The sequence below is a fragment of the Rhinopithecus roxellana genome, chromosome 5 (assembly GCF_007565055.1).
Source record: "Rhinopithecus roxellana isolate Shanxi Qingling chromosome 5, ASM756505v1, whole genome shotgun sequence".
NCBI lineage: Eukaryota > Metazoa > Chordata > Mammalia > Primates > Cercopithecidae > Rhinopithecus > Rhinopithecus roxellana.
The window spans coordinates 61,468,715-61,490,550 of record NC_044553.1 but is presented as its reverse complement, the minus strand read 5'-3'; the positions used below and the strand labels follow the sequence as shown (position 1 = coordinate 61,490,550).

General features: G+C 41.5%; 1 gene segment (V, D, J or C); it reads left to right on the top strand.

The window, feature by feature from the left end:
* Positions 1 to 21,836, top strand: part of LOC104674124 — an 840,972-nt gene that overhangs the window by 811,631 nt on the left and 7,505 nt on the right. Inside the window, 1 exon segment of the C gene segment in view lies at positions 6,498 to 6,548. Within this exon segment, the coding sequence occupies positions 6,498 to 6,548 (51 nt within the window).

The following is a 21,836-nucleotide window of genomic DNA, read 5'->3' as shown; positions in this document are numbered from 1 at the left end:
TGTGGATGAAAAGATTCAAGTGCTGTTTTGACACCTAAAATCGCAGAGTATTTGCTCTATATATACATGGAAAATACACAGTTGATGTTTAGAACTTTGTAGTGGAAAGTGGAAAGCAAAGATCCCCTAAAACAAAATGGGATTGTAAAGACAAAGGAGGGTTCGTTTAGGATTTGTAGACAGTCAATTTGGCTACTCCAGACCAAACCTAAAGTGACAGTGACGCAGGCCTAATTCATAAAGGAACCACTGCCAACTATTTATTCAGTGCTCTGCCAACCTGGCCTGTTTGATCTGGTTTTTGTTGTTGAGCAAATCATAGTGTTTCTTCTGGTTCTGGCTGGCAACTGACCTTTGGATCTGGGACGCAATTGACTGTTGTACCTGGTAGGCTGCCACAATTAAATACTATTTGCACTGATTTACTAATCTATAAATGTATTCTGTACATGTAACTTAATGGGCCTGAGGTTGAAGATGGGGAGAGACAGCAACAATGCATACTAGAAAGGGTAATGTGAGCAAAGAATTATTTATCAGAGACCAAGAAGAGAAAGAGAAGCCTTTTTGCTAAGGCTTTTAATGATAGGAGTTGATGAAAATGAATAGAAAAAAATTCATTTTAACTTAGAATAATTGCTGAATAATGAGAACAGATTCCATAAGGGGAACCTCTGTTTCTGATAATATTTGCACTAGGACCAGACTATATGCTACAAAAACTATCTCACACCAAATCTAGTTGGCCACTTACATTTCTAGTCTATTCTAGTAGCTATTTCTAAATAAGTCTTTAAACATAGAAGTGCCTATATTTAAGATATTTAAATGAGGCTCTAGTTTTGTAGCTCTCTGGTGCCCTTCCAGCAAAGCATTGCTGTAACACATTGCTTATCATTTCTACAAGTGAGAACAAGTAAGCCCCTTGCCCTCCAAAACTGCATGAGTGTTATAATTACTTGGCTTAGACTGAAGTCACTTCTATGTTATTTCTCACAACTGTGTTCATTTGTTGAGATCTGTTTAACTCCAAACTGTGTGGGTGTCTAACTGTTGGCACTAAGGTTTCTTTTCTCTTGAAATTGTCAGCAAAATATTTTGCCCATAAATAATGTTTCATCTAGACTTGCAAATGACAACCAACACTGCAGCCTCTTTTTTTCTCTTTTTCTTTGTTTCTTTTTTTCTGAAGGCAATACACAAGCAGGAAGCAAAAAAAAAAAAAAAAAAGCCACAATGGACAGTTTGTGGGGTCTGGGAGGAGAGTGTCAATGTGGATGCTAAAATCTACGTGGTTGTATAATGTAGGTACTGTGACAGAAAGACTATATTGATCTTATTAGGTCATACATACAGAGCACTGGCCAGCTGGCATTGCTCAGGGTGTCCTTAAGAAAAGCTCAGGTCTAGTTGTCAAGTGCAACCCAGATTCAGATACAGAGTCTCAAAGAGAAGCTTCCAGATCACCTTGGAGCTAAAGGCAGAATATGAATTTTCTCCTTAGTTAAGTCCACCTGCGGGTAGTTTTCATTTATAATTAGGAAAAGAGAAAGGTAAAGAACATTTACTTGCAGTGTCCTTGTTTCCAATATTGTGTGCACTGAGCACAGAGGACACAAGAATGAACCCAAGCAGAAAACTAAAGAAAAGAAATCAATAAAACCACTGAAGAAAACCAGTTGCCCTTATCTTGCCTGTCTCTGATAATGAATGTGCCTTCCCTGCTCATTCCTCACTTTGGTTCTCAAATTTTCCAGTGAATTAGCAAAGAACTGCTGTGGTTGGGTTAGTCTTGGTCTAATTTGGTTAGTCATCTCTGGATAACAAGTCTCCTTTTTAGGAAGTGCCAGGGGATTTTTTGTAATGCTAGTAAACATGGTGTACAACTTCAACAAATTTTACTTTGGATCTGGGACCAAACTCAATGTAAAACCAAGTAAGTTATAGTTGCCTAGAAGAAAAAGTTACCAACACATTATGCTAAATTCTTGTTTTCAGTCTGTATTTGAGTTCTTTTATTTTGCATTTTGGGTCCCCACCCATAATATTTTATTAGTCCTTATTCATATGTCATTTGAACAGATATGTAGTAAACAAATCCTATGATCGAGTAGACATGCTGAAACTGCCAACCATGTTCTCAAGGTGCTATTCTATATAAGGAAAATGCCTGAATTTTAACTGTTGCTACTTAACAAAAGAGCATTTGGATATAATTTAAAGCACCCCTGAATATCCAGGATTTCAGAGACAATTAAAATTATATGTATTATTTAAAGATGAAAAGAATTAGATCCCCTTGATAATACCCTAATAATTAACACTTCTTCAATACTCGCAATGTGCAAAGCACCTTTCATGCCTTGACTCATTTGACCCTCCTAACAACCCTGTGGGATAGATATTACCTATCTCCACTTTCACAGATAAGGAAACCGTGTGAAAGTTAAAACTAAAACAAAGAGGTTGAAATAGTTAGCCAAGGGCTTAAAGCAGATGAGGGGCAGAGCTAGATTAAGAGCCAGGTCTGCCTGTCCCCCAGCCCACTATCTTAACTCTTGGTGAGGTTTGTGTAGGGCGACCTCGCACTGTGGCTCTAACAACTACAAGCTCAGCTTTGGAGCCGGAACCACAGTAACTATAAGAGCAAGTAAGTAAGAAAGAAAAGTCCAGAATAATTTTAAGCAAAATGTTGGGTAGGTTTTTAAGCAAATTCACCTAGGAAGTGAAACGGTCAAGAACTAAATTCCAAGAGCTTTCCCAGTTTGTGTTAGAACCATAATTTTTCTACCTCACATGTCTCCCTCGCCTTCTCTGTCACCTCAGAACATCTCCTCCTAAGATGGTACATTTGTTGGTGGCACAGTCTTCGTGGTCAGATAAAAACTGAGCTAATTATCTGAAATTATCTCAGGTCTCTAAGTGAGAGAGTTAACTCCTTTCAAATATTTGAAGAACTACTATGTAGACCAGGTAAAGGATGAGTGTGGAGGCCAAATCAAAACCAGCAGGTGAAAGATGTGCTCCAACGTCCTCTCAAACATTGTTGAGCAAGTGGAACTGCCCTGCAGTGGACAGGCTGTTTTGTGAAGTATGGAACTTTTCTTCCTTAGATATCTTCATGCCAGATCCCTAAGGTTAACCATGAGATGTTGCAGAAGGCACTTCTATGCCATATTAGCTATTAGACTGAATCACCTCTGGGCTCCCTTTCAACTCTAAAGGCTAAGATCCCATGACTCAAGCCTGGAGGATTAATAGGTGAGCTCAGACTTGTTTCTTCTATTTTTACTATTTTGATAGCCAAAGAAATAGTTCATCAAATTATTCATAAGCTAAAGCCTACTTGGGATTTTTACACCTTGAAGATAGTGGGGTATGATTTCCCAGTACAGTAAATGAGAAAATAATAGGAGATATCAAGGAGGAAAAAAAGAAAGAAGAGATAAAGGGAATGTCTTAAGGGAGGATCAGAGGTTGAATGAAGGAAATGAGGTGATTTTGCAGAGGACAGATGTGGCTATCAAAGATTTTACAAGTTCAGCTTTGGAAAGGGATCCAAACATAATGTCACTCCAAGTAAGTGAGCAGCCTTTTGTACTGGAAAATAGGACCAGGGGAGCAAAGTTCCTTCCAATTTAAACACACTCAAAAGGATGTGTAATTGCTTTCTGATGGGAGGGAACTCTGAAGGTAGAAAGGCTATTGTTACCACAGATCACTTATCCCTGGAGTTAAAGCATCTGAGGACTGACTGTCCAGCTTAGACTGCTGTCTGTGCAAGAAAAAGACTTACAGATGCTTAAAGAGGATGGAGGTAAATTTTCAACCCTATATTCCAAAGCTGGGGGGAGAAGGGATGGGGAACATTAGGGCTGGGTTCATGTAAAGGGGACCAGCACTGTGCCGACAGAGGCTCAACCCTGGGGAGGCTATACTTTGGAAGAGGAACTCAGTTGACTGTCTGGCCTGGTGAGTGAGTCGCTTTCTATTCCAGGGAAATATTACTGTGGATAAATTAAAAGGGGAGATGAATTAACTCCTTTAGTCTTGAAACTAAAGAGATATGTGTATTTCCCCTCCTGGAAGACCCCAGTCCCTAGGTAGATTAGGATGAGCAAGCAGAGGGAGGCAAAGGCGATGGAAAGTCCCTTTTAGGAACCCAGGAATCAGAGAGGACTTGATGGTCCCCACCAAAGGCAAAGAAGGGAGGTCCCACTAAAACATGTGAGCATCCCAAAGCACCCGCTCTGGTCCACACACAACACCTGGGGAAGGACATGGCCCTCCACCCAGAAAGGACAAGCGAATGAGACCATCTTTCTAAGGTGTGTTTTTCTTGGGTCCTGTGACTCTTGGCCATCTCCCTGTCAGAGGCTCCATGTGTCGCTGCACTCCTTCTTATTGAGAATGACCTCTCTGTGGTTCTCTGTAAACTTTCCCCAAGAAGCCTGTTCCCCTGCTTCCTCAGCACTTAGCCTCACCAATGGATGGGCTCTAGAGTAGCTGGAGGGAGTCTGGGTCTGAAACTTTCACTGAGAAAGTAAAGTTGATCCACAATACCCGGTGGGTATGGCAGCTGGAAGGGCCTGGGAGGACCTAGGACTAAAGTATTCGTCCTCTCTTTGGGGCCTTTCCTGAGCACTCAATCAAATACAGAAACCCTGTTGCAAGTGCATGCATGTATATGGTGTGTTCACTCAGCATTTCCGTTCTGAATGTATGGATAGCCCTACCCTGAAGATTCTCTGGAACTTCTAGGGCTTTCTGTTTTCAGAGAAAATTGCCTTTGTGAGACAAAAATGGCCAAATGGGCCCCTGAATGAGGTTATGGTTGAGAGCTATTAATATTATCCTTATTCACAGAGAAAATCCAAATTGCCAGAGCAGAGTAGTGAATAACTATGTGAAGGGGTTAGACCCAAACATGTGCCCACTTGCAAGCATTCCAGCTCTATGAAGAGGATACAGTGCTAGGAGACAGGATTACCCTGCACATTGCAAACTCTCCACTTTTCCTATACCATAGAAAATGTCCTTTGTTGAGCACCGACTGAGTATTATTTTCTTGGTCCCTGTGGTTTTTGCTGGGCCTCAAATCATTGTGTGATCAATGTTGCAAGCAACAAGCTAACTTTTGGAGGAGGAACCAGGGTGCTAGTTAAACCAAGTGAGTACTGGGGCTTGACCCACAATTGAGCCTTGTCATCAGTTTGAAATTCAATGTGCCGTGTTGGCCCAAATTAATGTCTCAAACTTGTCTCTAAAATGTTTCATGTTGCTCTTATGCATACGCATGCACTTATGTACAAATTCAGCATGGATAAAGGATAATGTTATCTTGATGTTTTCTAGAGTCTATTTTCTTAAGAGAAAACACATAGTAAAGGGTACTTTCCTTATTTCTTCACATTTCTTATCTGATTTTCCCAAGGGGCAGATGAAGATGGATATGGCATTTCTCTCTATTCAAAGTAGTTGATTTGAACATGGTCACAATAGCAGAGCAAGGACTTAGAATTTCTAATGTTCAAAATATTGCTGTCTGTACCAGGCTGCAGCCTCTATAACCATTATTCTGATTTATTTCCTCTGGCCCTCATTTTTCCCAATTAATGTAACTGAAATATTGGTAACCCTTATCTTCTGGTTCACAGAAAGTATGTGAGGATTAAAAAGTCACTGCTCTGAAAAGGAATTGAGCTAGAGGGTTTTCTTTTGGAGGGGGGTATTGTTTCGTTGATGATATTGTCTCTTTCACTGAGGGAGGGAATAAGAAAGGAGGCATACTTGAAAGGCAAGGTAGTATGATCAATACATGAACGTGTGCAAAATACATCATTAAGGCATTCAACTAGAAGCCAAAAAACAGTGTGGACCCCTGCTCAGCCACTCACTCACTAGGCAGATGAGAAGATCACTTGAGCTCTTCCAGCCTCAGTTAATTTAAAATGTGGAGATTATTATTCCAGCCTTGACTATTTCAAAGGAGTCTGTGAAATTCAGATGAGATAATATGATGATATAATATATGTGAAATCTCTTTGAAAAGGATGGATGGTCAAATGATTCATGATTTTTAATAATTAGATTTTATGAAAAATTTCATGTGAGGGTAAACTTAAAGGTGAACAAATTTAATGGACTTTGGCCATGCCAGAGAAAGGGTTGGGTTTGGATATAAGGTGGACCTCTCTAATTATAAGAAATAAAAGAACATGGGAATTGGTGAGCAAGGCCTTCCCTGAGATCTTCAGAAACCGGAGGTCACTCAGGAGAGAAATGTGTGAGGTTGAGAGCTTATAGTAAATGGTTTCTGAAGTTTCCTACCATTCCAAAGAGTATGTGAGCTTAAAATTTTTCTTGAGTTTAGCTAAATATGTGCTTAGTGTTAGATTAGGTTTCGACCAAGCGAAAGAACCCTGGGAGAAGTACCATGCTTGGAAATGAAGCATCCTTTGGTTTTTGTGGTACAATAGATCACTGTGGGTTTTCAGATGGCCAGAAGCTGCTCTTTGGAAGGGGGACCATGTTAAAGGTGAATCTTAGTAAGTATCATTACAAATGAATTCTGAATTTGAGTAGTTATTGAGTAATACGCTTTTTTGGAAATCTAAGTGGACTGCCAAATATTCTCAATTTATCCATATTTCATGGGGAGCAGAGCATTCTTCATGCCTTCTGCATCCTCACTTCTGCCAGGTGGGAGTTTGCATTGTTAACAGGGAAGCAGAATGGAAGCTTAACAGAGAAGCAGTATGGAAGATGTCTCCTTAGCTCAGTGATCAGTTCCATCAGAGAAGTCTGCTCTGAAATGCAAACACTTTCTCTTGCAGCTGGCAGCCCCTTGCAACCTCATTGCTCTCCATGGCCAGGGCCAAAACTTCCAGTTGCCCAGATAACATGCCAAAATCACTCTGAAAGAAAAGCTGTCTTACTTTACCTTTTCTAACCAGAAATTTACATGGTTAGATTTATATCTAACACTTCAGCAGGGCGAAGGCATGATCTAAGTGTCCATGTGGACACTCTGTGTGACTCGGAGCCAGGCTCTGCTCTTTCAGCCCCTCCATTTATCTCAAAAGGGATGATGATTAACTCCTCCAAGCCTAGACTTCACTTTAGACATCACCTCAGAGAGGCCTTTCTTACCCAGACAATCTAACAAGTCATCAAACACAGCCACTACCTGGCTGCTCTCTACCCTGTTATTTAGCCTGATTTTAATTCACACACTATCAGCACTTAACATTATACTATCTATGTATTTATTGTTTGCCTTCTTCTAGACCGTAGGCACCATGAGGACAGGGACAGTGTCTAAGTGACTTTCACCATATCCCTAGCGCCGGCACAATGTCTTTACACTTCGGAGGGTGTTCAGTGAACAGTTACTGAGTGAATAAAGGGCTTAGCACCAACTGCCTCTCTTTTTCATGAAATTACAGAGCTTTGCTATTTCATACCCAAATACTAAAACCCACTGAGATTTTTGCACCAAAGGCAAGGACAGAATACAAATTTCCATCATTTATAGTTATGTCCGAGGTGGATTTGAGTGAGCGGGTACATGAGGTATTTGCAGGGCCTCATTTCACTGTGCCAACCAGGCTGGAACTGCACTGATCTTTGGGAAGGGAACCACCTTATCAGTGAGTTCCAGTAAGTACCTGATAATTATTGATCATAGTGTTTGTACTTATCCTGTAGTCATATGTTGCACAGGTGACCAAATGCCTCCTCTTTCTTTGAGTTAAGGAATATTGACATTTAATGAGGAAAGCCATTTAAACAAATGGGAAAATGGAACGTTGTCTCACACCCCTAATGCTCCAACCATAGCCCCTGTCCTATTCCATGCTCATAAAAACATTTAATTCATAGAAGAAAGAAAGATTACCTACAAGGATATGAGTAGTTTGCTAAACAGTGGTAAAATGAGATATGTACAGGTGTTGATTCCTAGGTAAAAATGGGGGTCAGAGTTGCTATCTTTTGGCTAGTAAAACAAGATTACTTGGGGAAATTATGTAAATCTCCTTGAAAGAAATAATTTTCAGAGTAGTCTAGAGAATATCACTTGGACTCTTCTTAGGCTTTTGACTACATCTATTGTACCACTATTGCGCCCTGAAAAGAGGCTTTCTCAGGCTTAATTCCATGGCTTAGTCTTTATTCCAATATCAAAAAGGGGGAATCCCAACCAGAGCTCCCACGAGGGAGGATGGCTGCATGCTAATCACATTAATCTATTATCAAGGTAACTCGGGCGTTTTTGTCAGGCAGCACAGTGCTGTGATTTATAACACATTCATCTCTGGGAGTGGGACAAGATTATCAGTAAAACCTGTTAAGTAGGCAATATGTCACTAAAGTAGGAGGCTTAATGTGGCTACTGAGACCCACCAAACTTACTGCAGTATTTGGAAGGCCCAAGTGTCAAGAAATTAATGGTTTCTGCAGAGTTAAGTGGATTCCAATGAAGGAAGAAATGTTAAAGTAATGGTGCGGAGGATAGAAGAGCTAGCTGTGAAAAAAAAATAGCCATGTGGATGAACCAAACATCACAGGCTGAAACAGCCTAGAGAGTTGATCCTAAAGAAAAAGGCAGAAAGTCTGGCTGAGCACTTCCAGTTCTCCTAACCTGGCTTCATTAGTGAACCTAGGCCATAGTTTCTTTATCTATAAAATGAAAACATTTAATATCACCTCAGATTTTTTGTTTTAATGTTGTGGGTATGTAATAGGTATATATATTTACGGGGTTCAGATGTTACTTTAAAGATAAGCTAATATATGTGAAAGTATTTTGTAAATTCTTAAATGCTATCCACATGTAAAATATTGTTTATAGAACAAAGAAAAACTATGTCAGATCGTAGAATTCTTTTAACATGAGAATTTGTAGGTTCTTAGTGAAATCGCCATTTACATGTAATCTGTAGCCCTAGGCATTGGTAAAAAGCACTCTCTCTTCTATTGAAGTATAGTGGCTCAAATGCTACTCAAATGAAAAGGGCAGGGGAAGGGAAGTCATTTTGTAAAGGCAGGCATTACAGTGTGAATTCTGGAAGTTACCAGACAGTTACCTTTGGAACTGGAACAAAGCTCCAAGTCATCCCAAGTGAGTCCAATTTCCTATGCATTTCCTCTTCCTTGTGTTGTCTTCTCTCAGACCGTAACATTTGGAGCACATAAAGGGATATAATGGGCCTGCTCTTTTCTGACTGTTTCAGGAGACTGAAATAAAGGGATTGTATAAGAACATCCCTTAGCATGCTCTTAGTACTGTTTTATCCAGTTTGTGTTTCTTCTTAATATCAAAAAAAGCTAAGACATTGCTCGTGAAGCCAATGGAAAACAGTGGATTTGCAAAGAAAAGAACTAAAGAGAAGACAAGTGGTACTTTTTACCAAGCTTAAAGCAGAGTGGGTGTCCTTTAATCAGAGAGATGCTTGGTTCTGGGGGCTGGATGGGACTCAAGTGAGTAACAAGGAGTCACTGAGCTTCTAAAATGAGTTGACTCGGGGGAGCAGGAAGCTGCCACTCATGATGATCTGGATGCTATTCCGTGAAGTTTCAGATTGATTGAAGTTAAAATTAGGGGTGACGCTATGTCAGGAATCTAAAAATTGATAACTGTAATGGAAATGAAAGAAGGGCTAGCTACATCTGTTGGGTAAATGGAGTTGAACATCATGAGTTTGATGACAACAGAGTCAGAGATGTGGGCAGGTAGAAACTTCATTTCAAGTGATATGCAGTAAATACCCCAAATTGGAGTCAAATGGCCTGTGTAAAAAGGAAGTTAAAATGTAACCCGTATCTGCTTGTGGGTGAAAAGGCCATATCTCTATGTCTTAGGTATGAAAAGGATGTGTGGGCTTCTGGGTGTTCTTGACTGACTAAGAAACACTGTGGGATGGATGGCGGCTATAAATTGATCTTTGGGAGTGGGACCAGACTCCTGGTCAGGCCTGGTAAGTAAGGCGTCAGAGAGGCAACAGAAAGATTGAGGTAAAATGTCTTCATGTCTCAGGAAATGATTGTATAATGGAAAATGAGCTGGAGATTTTTAGGAGCACTGTTACTAGAGTTCTGATGTCTGGTTCTAGACCCTAATATAGCTGTAATCCCTCTCTAGAAGGAACAAGGAAGAGGAGTCTTCTCTCATAGCGCCTCCTAAGATTTATCCATCCTCTGCCAAAGTGTCTTGTGGATCCAGGATACTTACATCTTTGTTAGCAGTGCTGGCCCCTGCTCAGCCTCAGATCACCTATTCTTCATTTGTAAAATGAGGATAATAAGATTTAAGCTTGTGGCACAGTTGAGGCCCAAATGAAGTAGTGTAATTATACATATTATTAATCCACTTGGCTCATAATAGGTTCTACATAAATGAAGGTTTTCTTTCCTTTTCCCTAAGTAGACCATGGGTTGAAACACTGCAGGTCATTTTTGTATGGGGATTTGCTATAGTGTGAATTCAGGATACAGCACACTCACCTTTGGGAAGGGGACAATGCTTCTAGTCTTTCCAGGTACATGTTGACCCCATCCCACCCATGTTTTCCCCTTATCTGGTTTAAGGTTTCCATATGTCTTGTGTGTTATCCTCATGGATTGCATCATCTTTGTTTTATTATCAATGTTCTGTGAATTTAAGATTGAGCCTCCATGGACTCTTCATTTAAAATGAAAATAGCTAATAGAAGAGTTGGAAACAACAGTAGAACTAATTCACTAGGTCAGGATGGAGAAAAGACTAATACTCTAGACAATTAGGACAAACGTGGTTTTTCCAGAAATAGCCTCACTTCCTGTTTAAAGCCTAGACTGTAGTCTCTCCCCGGGCACCCTTCACATTCCTCTAGCCCTCCATATCCCAAATTTAGCTGTGGAATCTTAGACAATCTGTGACATATGCAGCTACATAAATCTTTTCTTACTAAGAATATCTGCCTATTTGAACCAAAAGATCCTTGAGAATAGACACTCTTTAATATTCCATGAAGTGTCTGATATGGTCCTTTTACAAAAGCAAGTACTTGATAAATTCTTATTTAATTGAAATCAAACACCCAAAGAAATCAAGTTTCCAGGCCAAAGGGAAGAAGATAATTAAGCAAATGACACAGTACATTTGAGCCTGTGGTGGAGAGAAAGAAATGCTAGATTGGGATTCAAATAGAGCCATGTTTTGGTCTCTGCTACCAACTAGCAATGTAACTTAGACCAGATCTTTTGCCTCTAAGCCTCAGTTTCTTTATCTGTAAATGGGGAAGTGGGTCCAATGGCCTCTCTCGTCTCTTAGTACAAAAAGTCCATGAATTTATCCCATTTGGGGCACTTTTTTCTCCTAGGAGTAACTCAATAGCTATATTAAAGTTTGAGTGTTTTCTAACTCATTAGAGCACATCAAGAAAAGGGGTGAAGTGGCCTAAAAGGGAGTTTATTGTGAGGCACCAAACACTGTGATACTCATGGGAGGAGGAAACACACTCACCTTTGGGACAGGCACTCAGCTAAAAGTGGAACTAAGTAAGTATGAGATTCTATGGTAATTACAAAATGTATTCTGGTGACAATAAGCAGAAGAAAAGGTGATGTTATTTTTGTCATTATATCTTATTTTTAATCTATTACTGAAGCATTAAGAATTGTGACATCCAGATAAATCAGTGAAAGTATTAAAGACTATTTAAGCATGCTTTCTTTGGGGTGGAATTTAGCTAACCACTAGAGCTAGAAGAGCTAGAAGAGCAGAAAATTGCATTGTCATGATCAAATAGATCCTTTCTACTTCCACTGCCGTGGATTCAGAGGTGCATTTAGAAGAGGATATTCAAGGTGATTTTACCCATGCCCCCAAAAAAACACTCCCAATTCACTCCAGAGATTGTGCCCCCTTATACTAAACATCATCCAAGAAGAGTCAGTGAAGTACAGAGAAAGAAACCCAGGGCTTCTGGTTTCGGTCCAGAGTTCTAGGTTTGATTTGGTCCCAACTGGCTGTGTGATATTGGAATGAGTCATCACCCCTCTCTGCACCTCTGACTCCTCCAGTGGATGAGGGGGTCAAAGCCCTCAAAATCGGTTGTTCTGGGATTTCGTTATTATACCACCTGAGAGTTTATAGTACTCAAGAGTATGGAATCTTATATTTCATAAACAAATTCTATAACCCTCAGGAAATAGCCCTGTTAATCAACAACCTAACTTAACATAGGAATAATAACCACCATCTCAGTCCCTACGATGTTTAGATACTATGCTAGATGCATGACATGTAGAATTGTTTATCTCAAATATCTCTATGAGGTAGGGGGAAGTATCCTATTTTACAAAAGAAGAAACTGAGGCTCAGAAAAAGAAGCGTCCAAGATCCCAAAGCTAGTATGTAAAGGACCTAAATTTAAACTTGGGTCTGCCTGCCTGACTAAAAAGCCCTGCTCTTTCTTTCTTTTATTTTATTTTTTTTAATTTTTAAATCTTATTTATTTATTTATTTGAGACAGAGTCTCACTCTGTTGCCCAGGCTGGAGTGCAGTGGTGCAATCTCAACTCACTGCAATTTGATACTCCTGCCTCAGCCTCCTGAGTAGCTGGGATTACAGGCATACACCACCACACCTGAAAGCCCTGCTGTTTCTACTGCATGATGTTGCAGAGCTTGTGCCCTAGTTTACTTAGAAATGAGAGGTGATGCCAATCACAGTGACTGGTGAAATGCTTGGAATTTATCTTTTCTGCTTTAGATATTGCTGTGAGTTAGAGAGGGCGCTTCGGGAAATCTTGACATGGATGGCCTAAGTGTCTAAAGAGTTCTCTTCCCCTTTCAATGACAAAACAAAAAGTGCAGAGTTGCTGGGAGCATTTACCCCAATAGGGAGAAGAGAGAGGGGAGCTGGCTGCAGCCATTCCCTTGTTCTGACTCTCCCTTTCCTTCACTGTTTCTATTATTTTCCCCAGGGAGACCAGCCACCAGTATAACTGATCTACAAGAGCCTAACTTGTTTATGAGTTATAGAGAAATGAAGGGTGAAGGCACTTTGGACATAGAACTTTAGCTCTGAGAAGGAGCTTCAAAATATCTAGTGCAAACCTCTTTATTTTCCCAATAAGGAAATTAAGACCCAGAGAGGTTGGCTGAATGGTCATAAAGTCAGTGCAAACTAGAGCTGGGACTAGAACCTGGAGATCCTGGTCCTGGGGCCATATTCTGTGACTGCTGTTTGGTGAACTAAACTTCTGATAGGCAAGAAGTGTGAGTTATGCTCATAAACAGTGAAAAAAAAATAGGTTTTACAAGGGGAGTATAAAAATGTCCTCCTTATTACTAGCACCTTAGTATAGGCTCCCTAGACCTGCTCCCCAGCTGTAGTGTAAAAATGGAAGGAGAAGGAAATGGCCCATTTTGTCGCAGTGCAAATCACTGTGGGAAATACGGGAGGCTTCAAAACTGTCTTTGGAGCAGGAACAAAACTATTTGTTGAAGCAAGTAAGTTCCATGAAATAACCTGATTTATATTACAGTTGAAGGACATCTGTTTTCATTGATTTTTTTTTTCTTTTTGGGGGGAAGGGCACATAGTTTTGTCTGCTAGTTAAATTAGAAGATAAATTGGCAATAATAATGTTGCACTGTACAGTATCCATGGGCATCACTCTTGCAAGAAACATGTATAATAACTGACAGTTAAGTGTGTATGGATAAAAATTCCCTAGGTCCTATCTAGAACTGAAACTCTATTATATGAATAAATTTTTTAACTTGAATATTAGTGACATTTTTATATAATCCACTGTATACAAGGCAGAATCTTCAGTTGGGTTCTATCTTATTTGTTGTCATCTTCCAATGATCTTAGGAGAATTAAGGTTAAATAGTAAAATTAGATGCCTCCTACCACTTTGGCACATGCATGCAGACGTAGAAACACCCTTAGTAACTAACTTGCATGTGACTTGGCAATCCCAGGCTATGGCCCAGTGACAGGGTCCCATTTTGTACAGAGTTATGTCAGAGTGTGAACACAGGCTTTAAGAAACTCGTATTTGGAACTGGCACACAACTTCTGGTCAGTCCAAGTAAGTCAAATCTGCAGAAGTGTGTAGCCCTATCCTCAATATTGGGCATATATATAGATATAATTATTCTGGTCTATAATAGATTATTATTACTACTATTTTGTTGTTATTAATCATAACAATGCTGCTCATTTCAAATATACATTTTCTGCCATATTATTCTTTTTACCTTTAAGGAGAATTATTCTCAAGATATCAGCAGAGAAATATTTGAATTTGCTTTGCGTCAAATTTCTTACTTGTTCATCAGTTCCCGCCTCTCTGCTGAGGGTCATATGAACCTCACGATGTTTCAGTTTTTATATTGCCTTCTTATTATATCTCTTAGAAATGCTTCCTTGGTTTTTCCTTGCCTAAGCACTTAGATTTTGCAGCTCACATTTACCCAGAGTATACTTAGCTTTTAACCTCTCCCAAAACTGGCCTCCCTGTTCCAATAATTATGCACAATAAAAGTCAGTTCAATTCAGTAAATGATTATTGAGTATCATCAACAAACCAGGGAATCATAGTTGGTTTAAAAAGAAAGAAACAAAGAAAAGAATTTTTAAAACCCTAAGCTAGGGCTCCTGATGTCAAGAACTTCCAGTCTTATTAGGGATACTAAGCACTCATAACAAAAGGTCTAATAACAATTTATATATGCGTGTTCCAAGATAGGGGGGTGGGTTCCCTGATGGCTGGAGACAGGACAGGTATGACCATGCACAGTCCACATTCTTTGACAGAGAACACACGTGATTCCCCCAACTGTGTTTCTGGAAAAGGAATTGAGTCTGTTCTGTGCTGAGATCTTTGACTTTCTTGAGGACAAAAGCCCCCTTGGCAGTTAGCATCCTTGAGCAGGGTGAGGACAGAAACAGGAATGAGTCAGGCGTGAGTCACCCAAGACTCTCACTCAGCCCCGAGAGGATGCAGTGACTCTGAGTCATGCCGAGGCATGTTTTTAGCATGTGCCCCAGCACAGTGTGCATTTATGGCAAGGTGAAAAATACATTTTTGCATATGTCCAAAGGAAAATGATACCTTCTTCTCAAGCATGGCAGATGAAGTAGGAAAATGCCAGCTTGCTCTCTGGTATCTTTAGAAATATTCACACCCACCCAGCCTATGTAGGATGCAATGTTTTTCATGAAGTTTTGTAAAGATTCTGTTTCTCCCAAAGAAGAAATAGCCAAAACTGTGTTTGTTGATAGCTGTGATGAGGAAAATTAAGGCCAACAGGTAGCATTGGGGTCTGGTGCTGTTTATACCCTTTAGGGAGGTTCCTTCAAGTCCTCATACCACCCATTACACGGAAAACTAGGATTCACCTTTCAGGGTTTCCAGATCTTAGAGGCACTGTGAAGGGATGTGTCTTCAGAAAGGGGGTGGGCAAAACCAGGACGTTTTTGTAATACGCTTATATACTGTGCCTATGGGAACAACAGACTCGCTTTTGGGAAGGGGACCCAAGCGGTGGTCATACCAAGTAAGTGAGCTGGGATCCTCCTGCACAAATGGCCACACCCACCCCCATCCCTACCCTCTGCTGGAGAGCCTCTTATTTCCAAGGGAGCGGGGGAAGGACATGCCATTCATCAATGCCATATCAAAGAACCTTAGGCAGCCACTGTCCCAAATCTTTGCCTGTCCTTGGTTTCCTTCACTCTCCCCTTCTCTCTGCATCTCCACTGAACACACTCCCATTCTCATGTAAAGCTACTCCTGATCTTCCCTGAGGCTGGATTTCAGATTGAACAAAGGACCACAGAAGTGAGAGCTGGAGGGGACCATGGGGACATCTTGCTCATGTTGCACAGGGGCCTGACGCTAGGGTCTAGCATCTGTTCAAGACCGTGCTGATGGTCAGTGCAGAGCAGTGGAGGGGCCCCAGCCCCTTACTCCCACCCTGAGTTTGGTGGAGCCACACAGCTCTTTGCTAAGTGACCCTCAAACCCAGTGTGAGATAAGCTGAGTATTGGCAGTGCCCACCTGCTAGGGAGCCAAGTGCTGAGTTCCTGCCCCAGCTCAGGACTGTGGCCCAGGCCATGACCTCTCTGAGCCTCCATTTTCATATCTCTGAAGTAGGCAGCATGGTCTCTGTTTCCTCCCATCTTTCAAAAAGTGTATGGAAATTATTGTGACTTTTTTCTCTATCATTGTAGAGTTTCACAGAGGCAGGGCCCCGTCTGAGTCAAGGTCATTAGAAATAAAGGAGTCCAAGGGTTTTGGATGCCTTGGCCTAATTCTGGGTGGTAAAGAGGGAAGGATGAAAGCACAAATCACAGGAAGTGCCTAAACCCTGCTTGGATTTAGTGTTGCCTCAGACAGGGATATGCAGAAATCCAACCCCTGGGTCTCCCATAGGAAGAAGACTAGGAGTGGGAAGTGCCAAAGACTCTGGAAAGGAAAAGAGAACAAGGAACACTTTGAGAAAAGGAGGTCAGAACAGCTTCAGCAAAATGTCACATAAAATTTTCTTTGCTCTCTGTCCTCGGAGCACTTTCAGAAGCTCCTTGCATCTGACTAAAGAGTAACAGAGCCAGACCCTCAGAATGTCTGCCCCAAGCAAGCAGAATGTGGTGTTTGTATTAGGGTCCTGGGAGCAGACATGGGGAGTTGCTGCCCTGCTTCTCTGCTGATGGGAAGGTGGTATTTTCCCCTGGGTACCCGGGGGCCAAAGAGCTCTCCAGTCCCCAGCCCCTGGCTCCCACCCCTAGGCGCCAGCACTCGGGGGCTCTAAGGACAGCAGTAGGAGACTTTCCACAACTCGGAGAGTATTCAGGAGGGTTTCCCAGGATGTTGCCCAATACCACGGGGCAATTGGTACAGGGAGGTCACATGAAACAGGTTTTATCAAAGGCTCTCCTCACTGTGCGCATCAGGAGGAAGCTACCTACCTACATTTGGAAGAGGAACCAGCCTTATTGTTCATCCATGTAAGCATTATAGAAATGATCAAGGGAAATTTTGCAGACAGATTATATTATGGAAGGATACCGTAGTAGTGAGAGTTTGTGTTGTGACCTGTTCCATCATTAAAGGAGTCCTTTGTTGCCTGGGAGTAACTATCAGTGTCAGGTCTGATGAGATGATTGAGGCTGTGCCAGGCAAAGGTTTGCACAATGGTTTCGGAGGACAAATCCCTGAGTTGTGAAAAAAGACTTCACTCTTGGTTAGGTTTCTAAAATAGAACTTTCTTCTTGGCACCCAAGGGGTCTACTCTGCCCCCTCACTCCTATGTCTCTTGTGGCTGAGACTCTGTCACCACCTCCCCTAGAATCCATGAGATATCTTCCCCTAAATTAGAGCAGACCAGCCAGGGTGCTGAGGCACTCTGTGGTTCTGGAATGGGTGGTTCAGGGATGTGTTTCTGGGCTTCTGGCTGCAAGAAGCCTCATTCTTTCTCCTTGTGTAAAGCATTGCTGGGAATCATCCCATTATGAGCCACTATTTACTGAATGCCTGACATGTGCCAGTGGCCATTCTCTGTCTTTTATGTAATTCTCATTCAATGATTACATACATCCTAATAATAGGTAGCTCGTATTTTGCCCATGTTACAGGTGAGGAAACAGAGTCTTGGGATAAGTAACTTATCCAAGATTCTATAGCCAGGAATGACAGAGCTAGAGTTTAACTCAAATCTATTTGACTCTAGGGCCTTGTTATTAACCGTGCCACCACCATGCCTCCTGCATTCTGTGAAGGAAGACCTCACACCTTCAAGGCCATCTGTTTGGTCTTTGGTTTGCCCATCCTGAGCCTTCTTACCATAGTGACCATGGCATGGTGACTCAGCACTTCTGAAGAGATCAGTAGAGCCATTGGGTTGGGTGGCAGGATTCAGGTATGGCAGGGAGGGAAGGAGAAACTTAGGGGGACTATTTATTGGGCATGGAGTTAGAAAGAAAAATTTATCATCAAAACCATAGAATAGGCTGCTTAAAAGCTTTTCTCCCAAGAGAGAAGCTGTGAGTGTGTGAGGGTCATGGGCAGCTGCCCCAGCTGGCAGAGGGCAGGATTTTGTATTGTGATGTACCAGAGTGTGGACACGGGCAGGAGAGCACTTACTTTTGGGAGTGGAACAAGACTCCAAGTGCAACCAAGTAAGTACCCAAACTTAGGCTCTGGCCAAAGACATAGAAAGCCCCTATTCTGCTTTCTCAGATGATGAATCTGTACCTCCTGAACTAATTTTTCATGTTTGTTTATGAGGCTTGAATATCTTGAAATTTTAATTCCTAGCCACTAGCTTAATAGTCTGTTTTCTAACGGTAGTATTTGCCAATGGGAATAGGCCATTTCATCATTGCAGAGACAGATTCCTTTGAGACAAAAGATCTTTATCAGAAAAGAAACTGTGACTGATTATGCCAAAAGATTGTTTTTTGTTACCATTTCGTTTTCATGAAAGGTGATGAATTATGCTTTCCAAAGACTCTGGGCATTGGACACACTTTCTCAAAACTGCACATCCAACTGAGAGACACAGGAAGAACTTAGAGCCTAAATAATGCCATCAAAAATAATAAAAAGTTTGTAAAAAGGAACATTTTGTAAAAAGGAATATAGAAGTTAAAGAAGAAATGAAATAGTCCTAATAAAAGAAGATAGCAGAACTGCATTAGAAATGAATGGAAATATTTAGAGGGTTTATGCATTCAACAAATAGTTATTGGACAATTATTTCATTCCAAGCACTACGCTAAGTGTGAGGAAGGGAATGGGAGGGGAGGGAAGGGAAGGAAAGGAAAGAAAGGAGAGGAAGGACTGGGATGGAGGAAGGAAGGAAGGAAGGGAGGAAAAGAGGGAAGGAGGGAGGGTCTCTGCCATCCAGGGAAGGAGGGAGAGTCTCTGCCATCCAGGAGCTCAGAGTGCAAACAGACAACTATAGCCCATTGCCACCATGTCATAGTGGAGGTACATGCAAGTTGCAATGGAAGCACAACAGAAGACATGAGTAGCCTCCAATTCTCATTGCCTGGTACATACACATATCCTCCACTATACCTTAAGCTCCATGAGGGCGGGACCCTTTTTCCATGCTCACATCTCTAGAGTTCTAGCAGCAAAAAAGAAAGAGGTCTAATGATAAATATATGAAGTCTGTCTCCACTTGAGAGACCACCCAGAAAAGATTTATTCTAAGGAAACTTATCCCCATTAGGAGCAGAATCATCTTGGAAATATACAGCTCCAAGGTGTGTTAGAAAGGTGTGTACAAAAAGACCAAAAATTAACATTTGGAAAAAGGCGTTAAAGTTGCCATTGTTTCTAGTAGGTAAACCCTGCAAAGTGTTGGGGCAGCATAGATCCTGCATGTTGATGCCTGCATCTAACCTGCCCCGGAGCTGTTCTGACAGTGGTTGGAGCATTTGCTGCACAGTTTTCTCGGTGTTCAGCAATTGCCAAAATAAAATGAAGCTATTTCATGATGATTAGAAAGAAATAATCAGCATCAATGAGGCCTCTAATGCATCTTCAGGAGTGAGTAGGAGGAATTAAGACCTGGTGGTCTTAAGACAAGAGACTTTTCTCTCTTGTCAGAGGAAGTTTGACTTGGGGGAGCCTGGAAAACAGGGACAGGAGATGGAGTGCCCCAGCTAGGCTGGTCCTGCCCAGGTTAGAGTTCTTGTAAAGCACCATCTGATTGTGTGTTTTCTGGTGGCTACAATAAGCTGATTTTTGGAGGAGGGACCAGGCTGGCTGTACACCCATGTGAGTATGACCCTGCAAGTGACCAGTGCAAAAAGAACTCACCACTTGTCTATGAGAAAACAGGTGATGATTTATAGCAAACTTGGGAATATATTGAGAAGCACTCATTTTCCATTTCTACAAGCTCTCTTGGTGACATAAAATGTTCCCATTTCTCATACTAAACACAGAAGTGCCCAGAGCCAACTGAGTAAATGAAAATCTGAGCAGAATAATTTATAGAAACATAAAAAGAGTTCCAAATACTCAGTGCTTTCAGGAAATTAGCAAAGTGCCCTTGGGGGAAAGAGATGAGTTAATGGCAAACACAAATTCTCTTTTATTGCAGCAGGTAGCTAAATTCCCTGAATTGGCTAATAAACATGGTATGGGGATCCCTACTCATAGCATCTTCCTCTCTGGAGTTAGGAGAGTTTTCAACTTCCTCCTAAGGGTAAAAGTGGCCCAGACCCCTAACTGAAGGGCAAGTATACCACATGCAATTACAAGGTATAGAGGCAGCAGTGTATAGGGAGGCCCACAGACCTGGGGAAAATTCGGGCTCTACTCTCACTGGCTGTTTTCAATAAAGCCTCCACCTTCTCAACAGCAAAATGACTGTAACTACATCATAATAATATGAGATAATGGCCAGAATGTAAAAAGTGATCAATAAGTAGTAGCTTTTCTAAAATATTATTATAATTATCATTTTTGGGGCTTTGCTTACACTAAGGTTTACACTATCATAAAGGGAAAAGGGAATCGCTTCCGTGGGAAGCACCAAAGACCCAGTGAGCCTTTTAGAATGTGGCTCTGAGACCCCAGTGGGTTCCAGCAGATTAGCATCAAGAAGGTTATCTCAAAGACCTTACCCACAGTGGGGGTACAGCAGTGCTTCCAAGATAATCTTTGGATCAGGGACCAGACTGAGCATCCAGCCAAGTAAGTAGAATGAAGCAGGAGAGCAAGGGAGGATGGACAACTATTTCTTCTTTGTCCAAAATGCCGAGTCGAGCCCAGGTATTTTCCTCTGTGGGCTCCCAAACACTTTCTTCCACCCATCCCCAGGAAATCCTCCCATCCAGCACTCAGTGCTCTGCAGACGTCATCCTTAGGCTGGGACCTTAGGAACCATGAGGCAGGCAATGAGCAAGTACTCCTGAACCTTCCACAAACGTATCCAAGATACTGCTGCCTGGAATTGAGGTTTTTGTTCTACTGAATTCTTAGTTAATTGAAACCATATGAAATCACAACCTCAGCCCAGGGAACCACAGCAGAATGGAGCAGGAGGAGAACTGTACATATCAGAAGCGAAATTTCAGTGCAAAAGAGCAGAAGGTCTAACTCTTAGGAGTGTGATTCTCCTGCCTTGTGGGGGAGATCAGTGTTTCTCTTATTTAAGTAACAGGTAGGTCCCGTGAGTTTCTGCAGTGGTGTCACCCGTGGTGTGAATACTGGAGGAGCAATTGATAAACTCACATTTGGGAAAGGGACCCATGTGTTCATTATATCTGGTGAGTCATCCCAGGTGGCACCATTTGCAACCCCATGGGCCAGTGTCGCTAATCCTTTCTCTGGGGATATCACTTATTACCATGGGGAGGCTTGCTGAAGATGTTGTAACTAATTGTCTTACCGAGGTCTGGGAAGGGAAAAGCATCACTATCTGTCTTGAATATTCATGTTTCTCTAGGTCAAACACATTAAAATTTGACTTTAATCATTCAATGGGTATTGTAAAATGCCTTCTATGTGACTATCACTCTATCAAATGCTAGACTGAGTATGAAGTGTAAGATAGATTCCTGTCCTGTCCTCAAGTGGTATAAAAACTAGACAAAGGTACAGAACTGTTGTAAATTAAGCAGCCCAAAAACTATTCTAGTATTGACCAGTTGATGACGTCAATGGACACAATAGAGATTCAGAGGGGATAGGGTGCTGGCTGAAAAGTTGGCCTACATTGAGAAGTTTCATGTGGTACAAAGGATTCACTGAGCCCTGAAAGATGGATAAGATCTGTATGGGCAGAGAAAGGAGAGAAGGGGAGTTCTGGG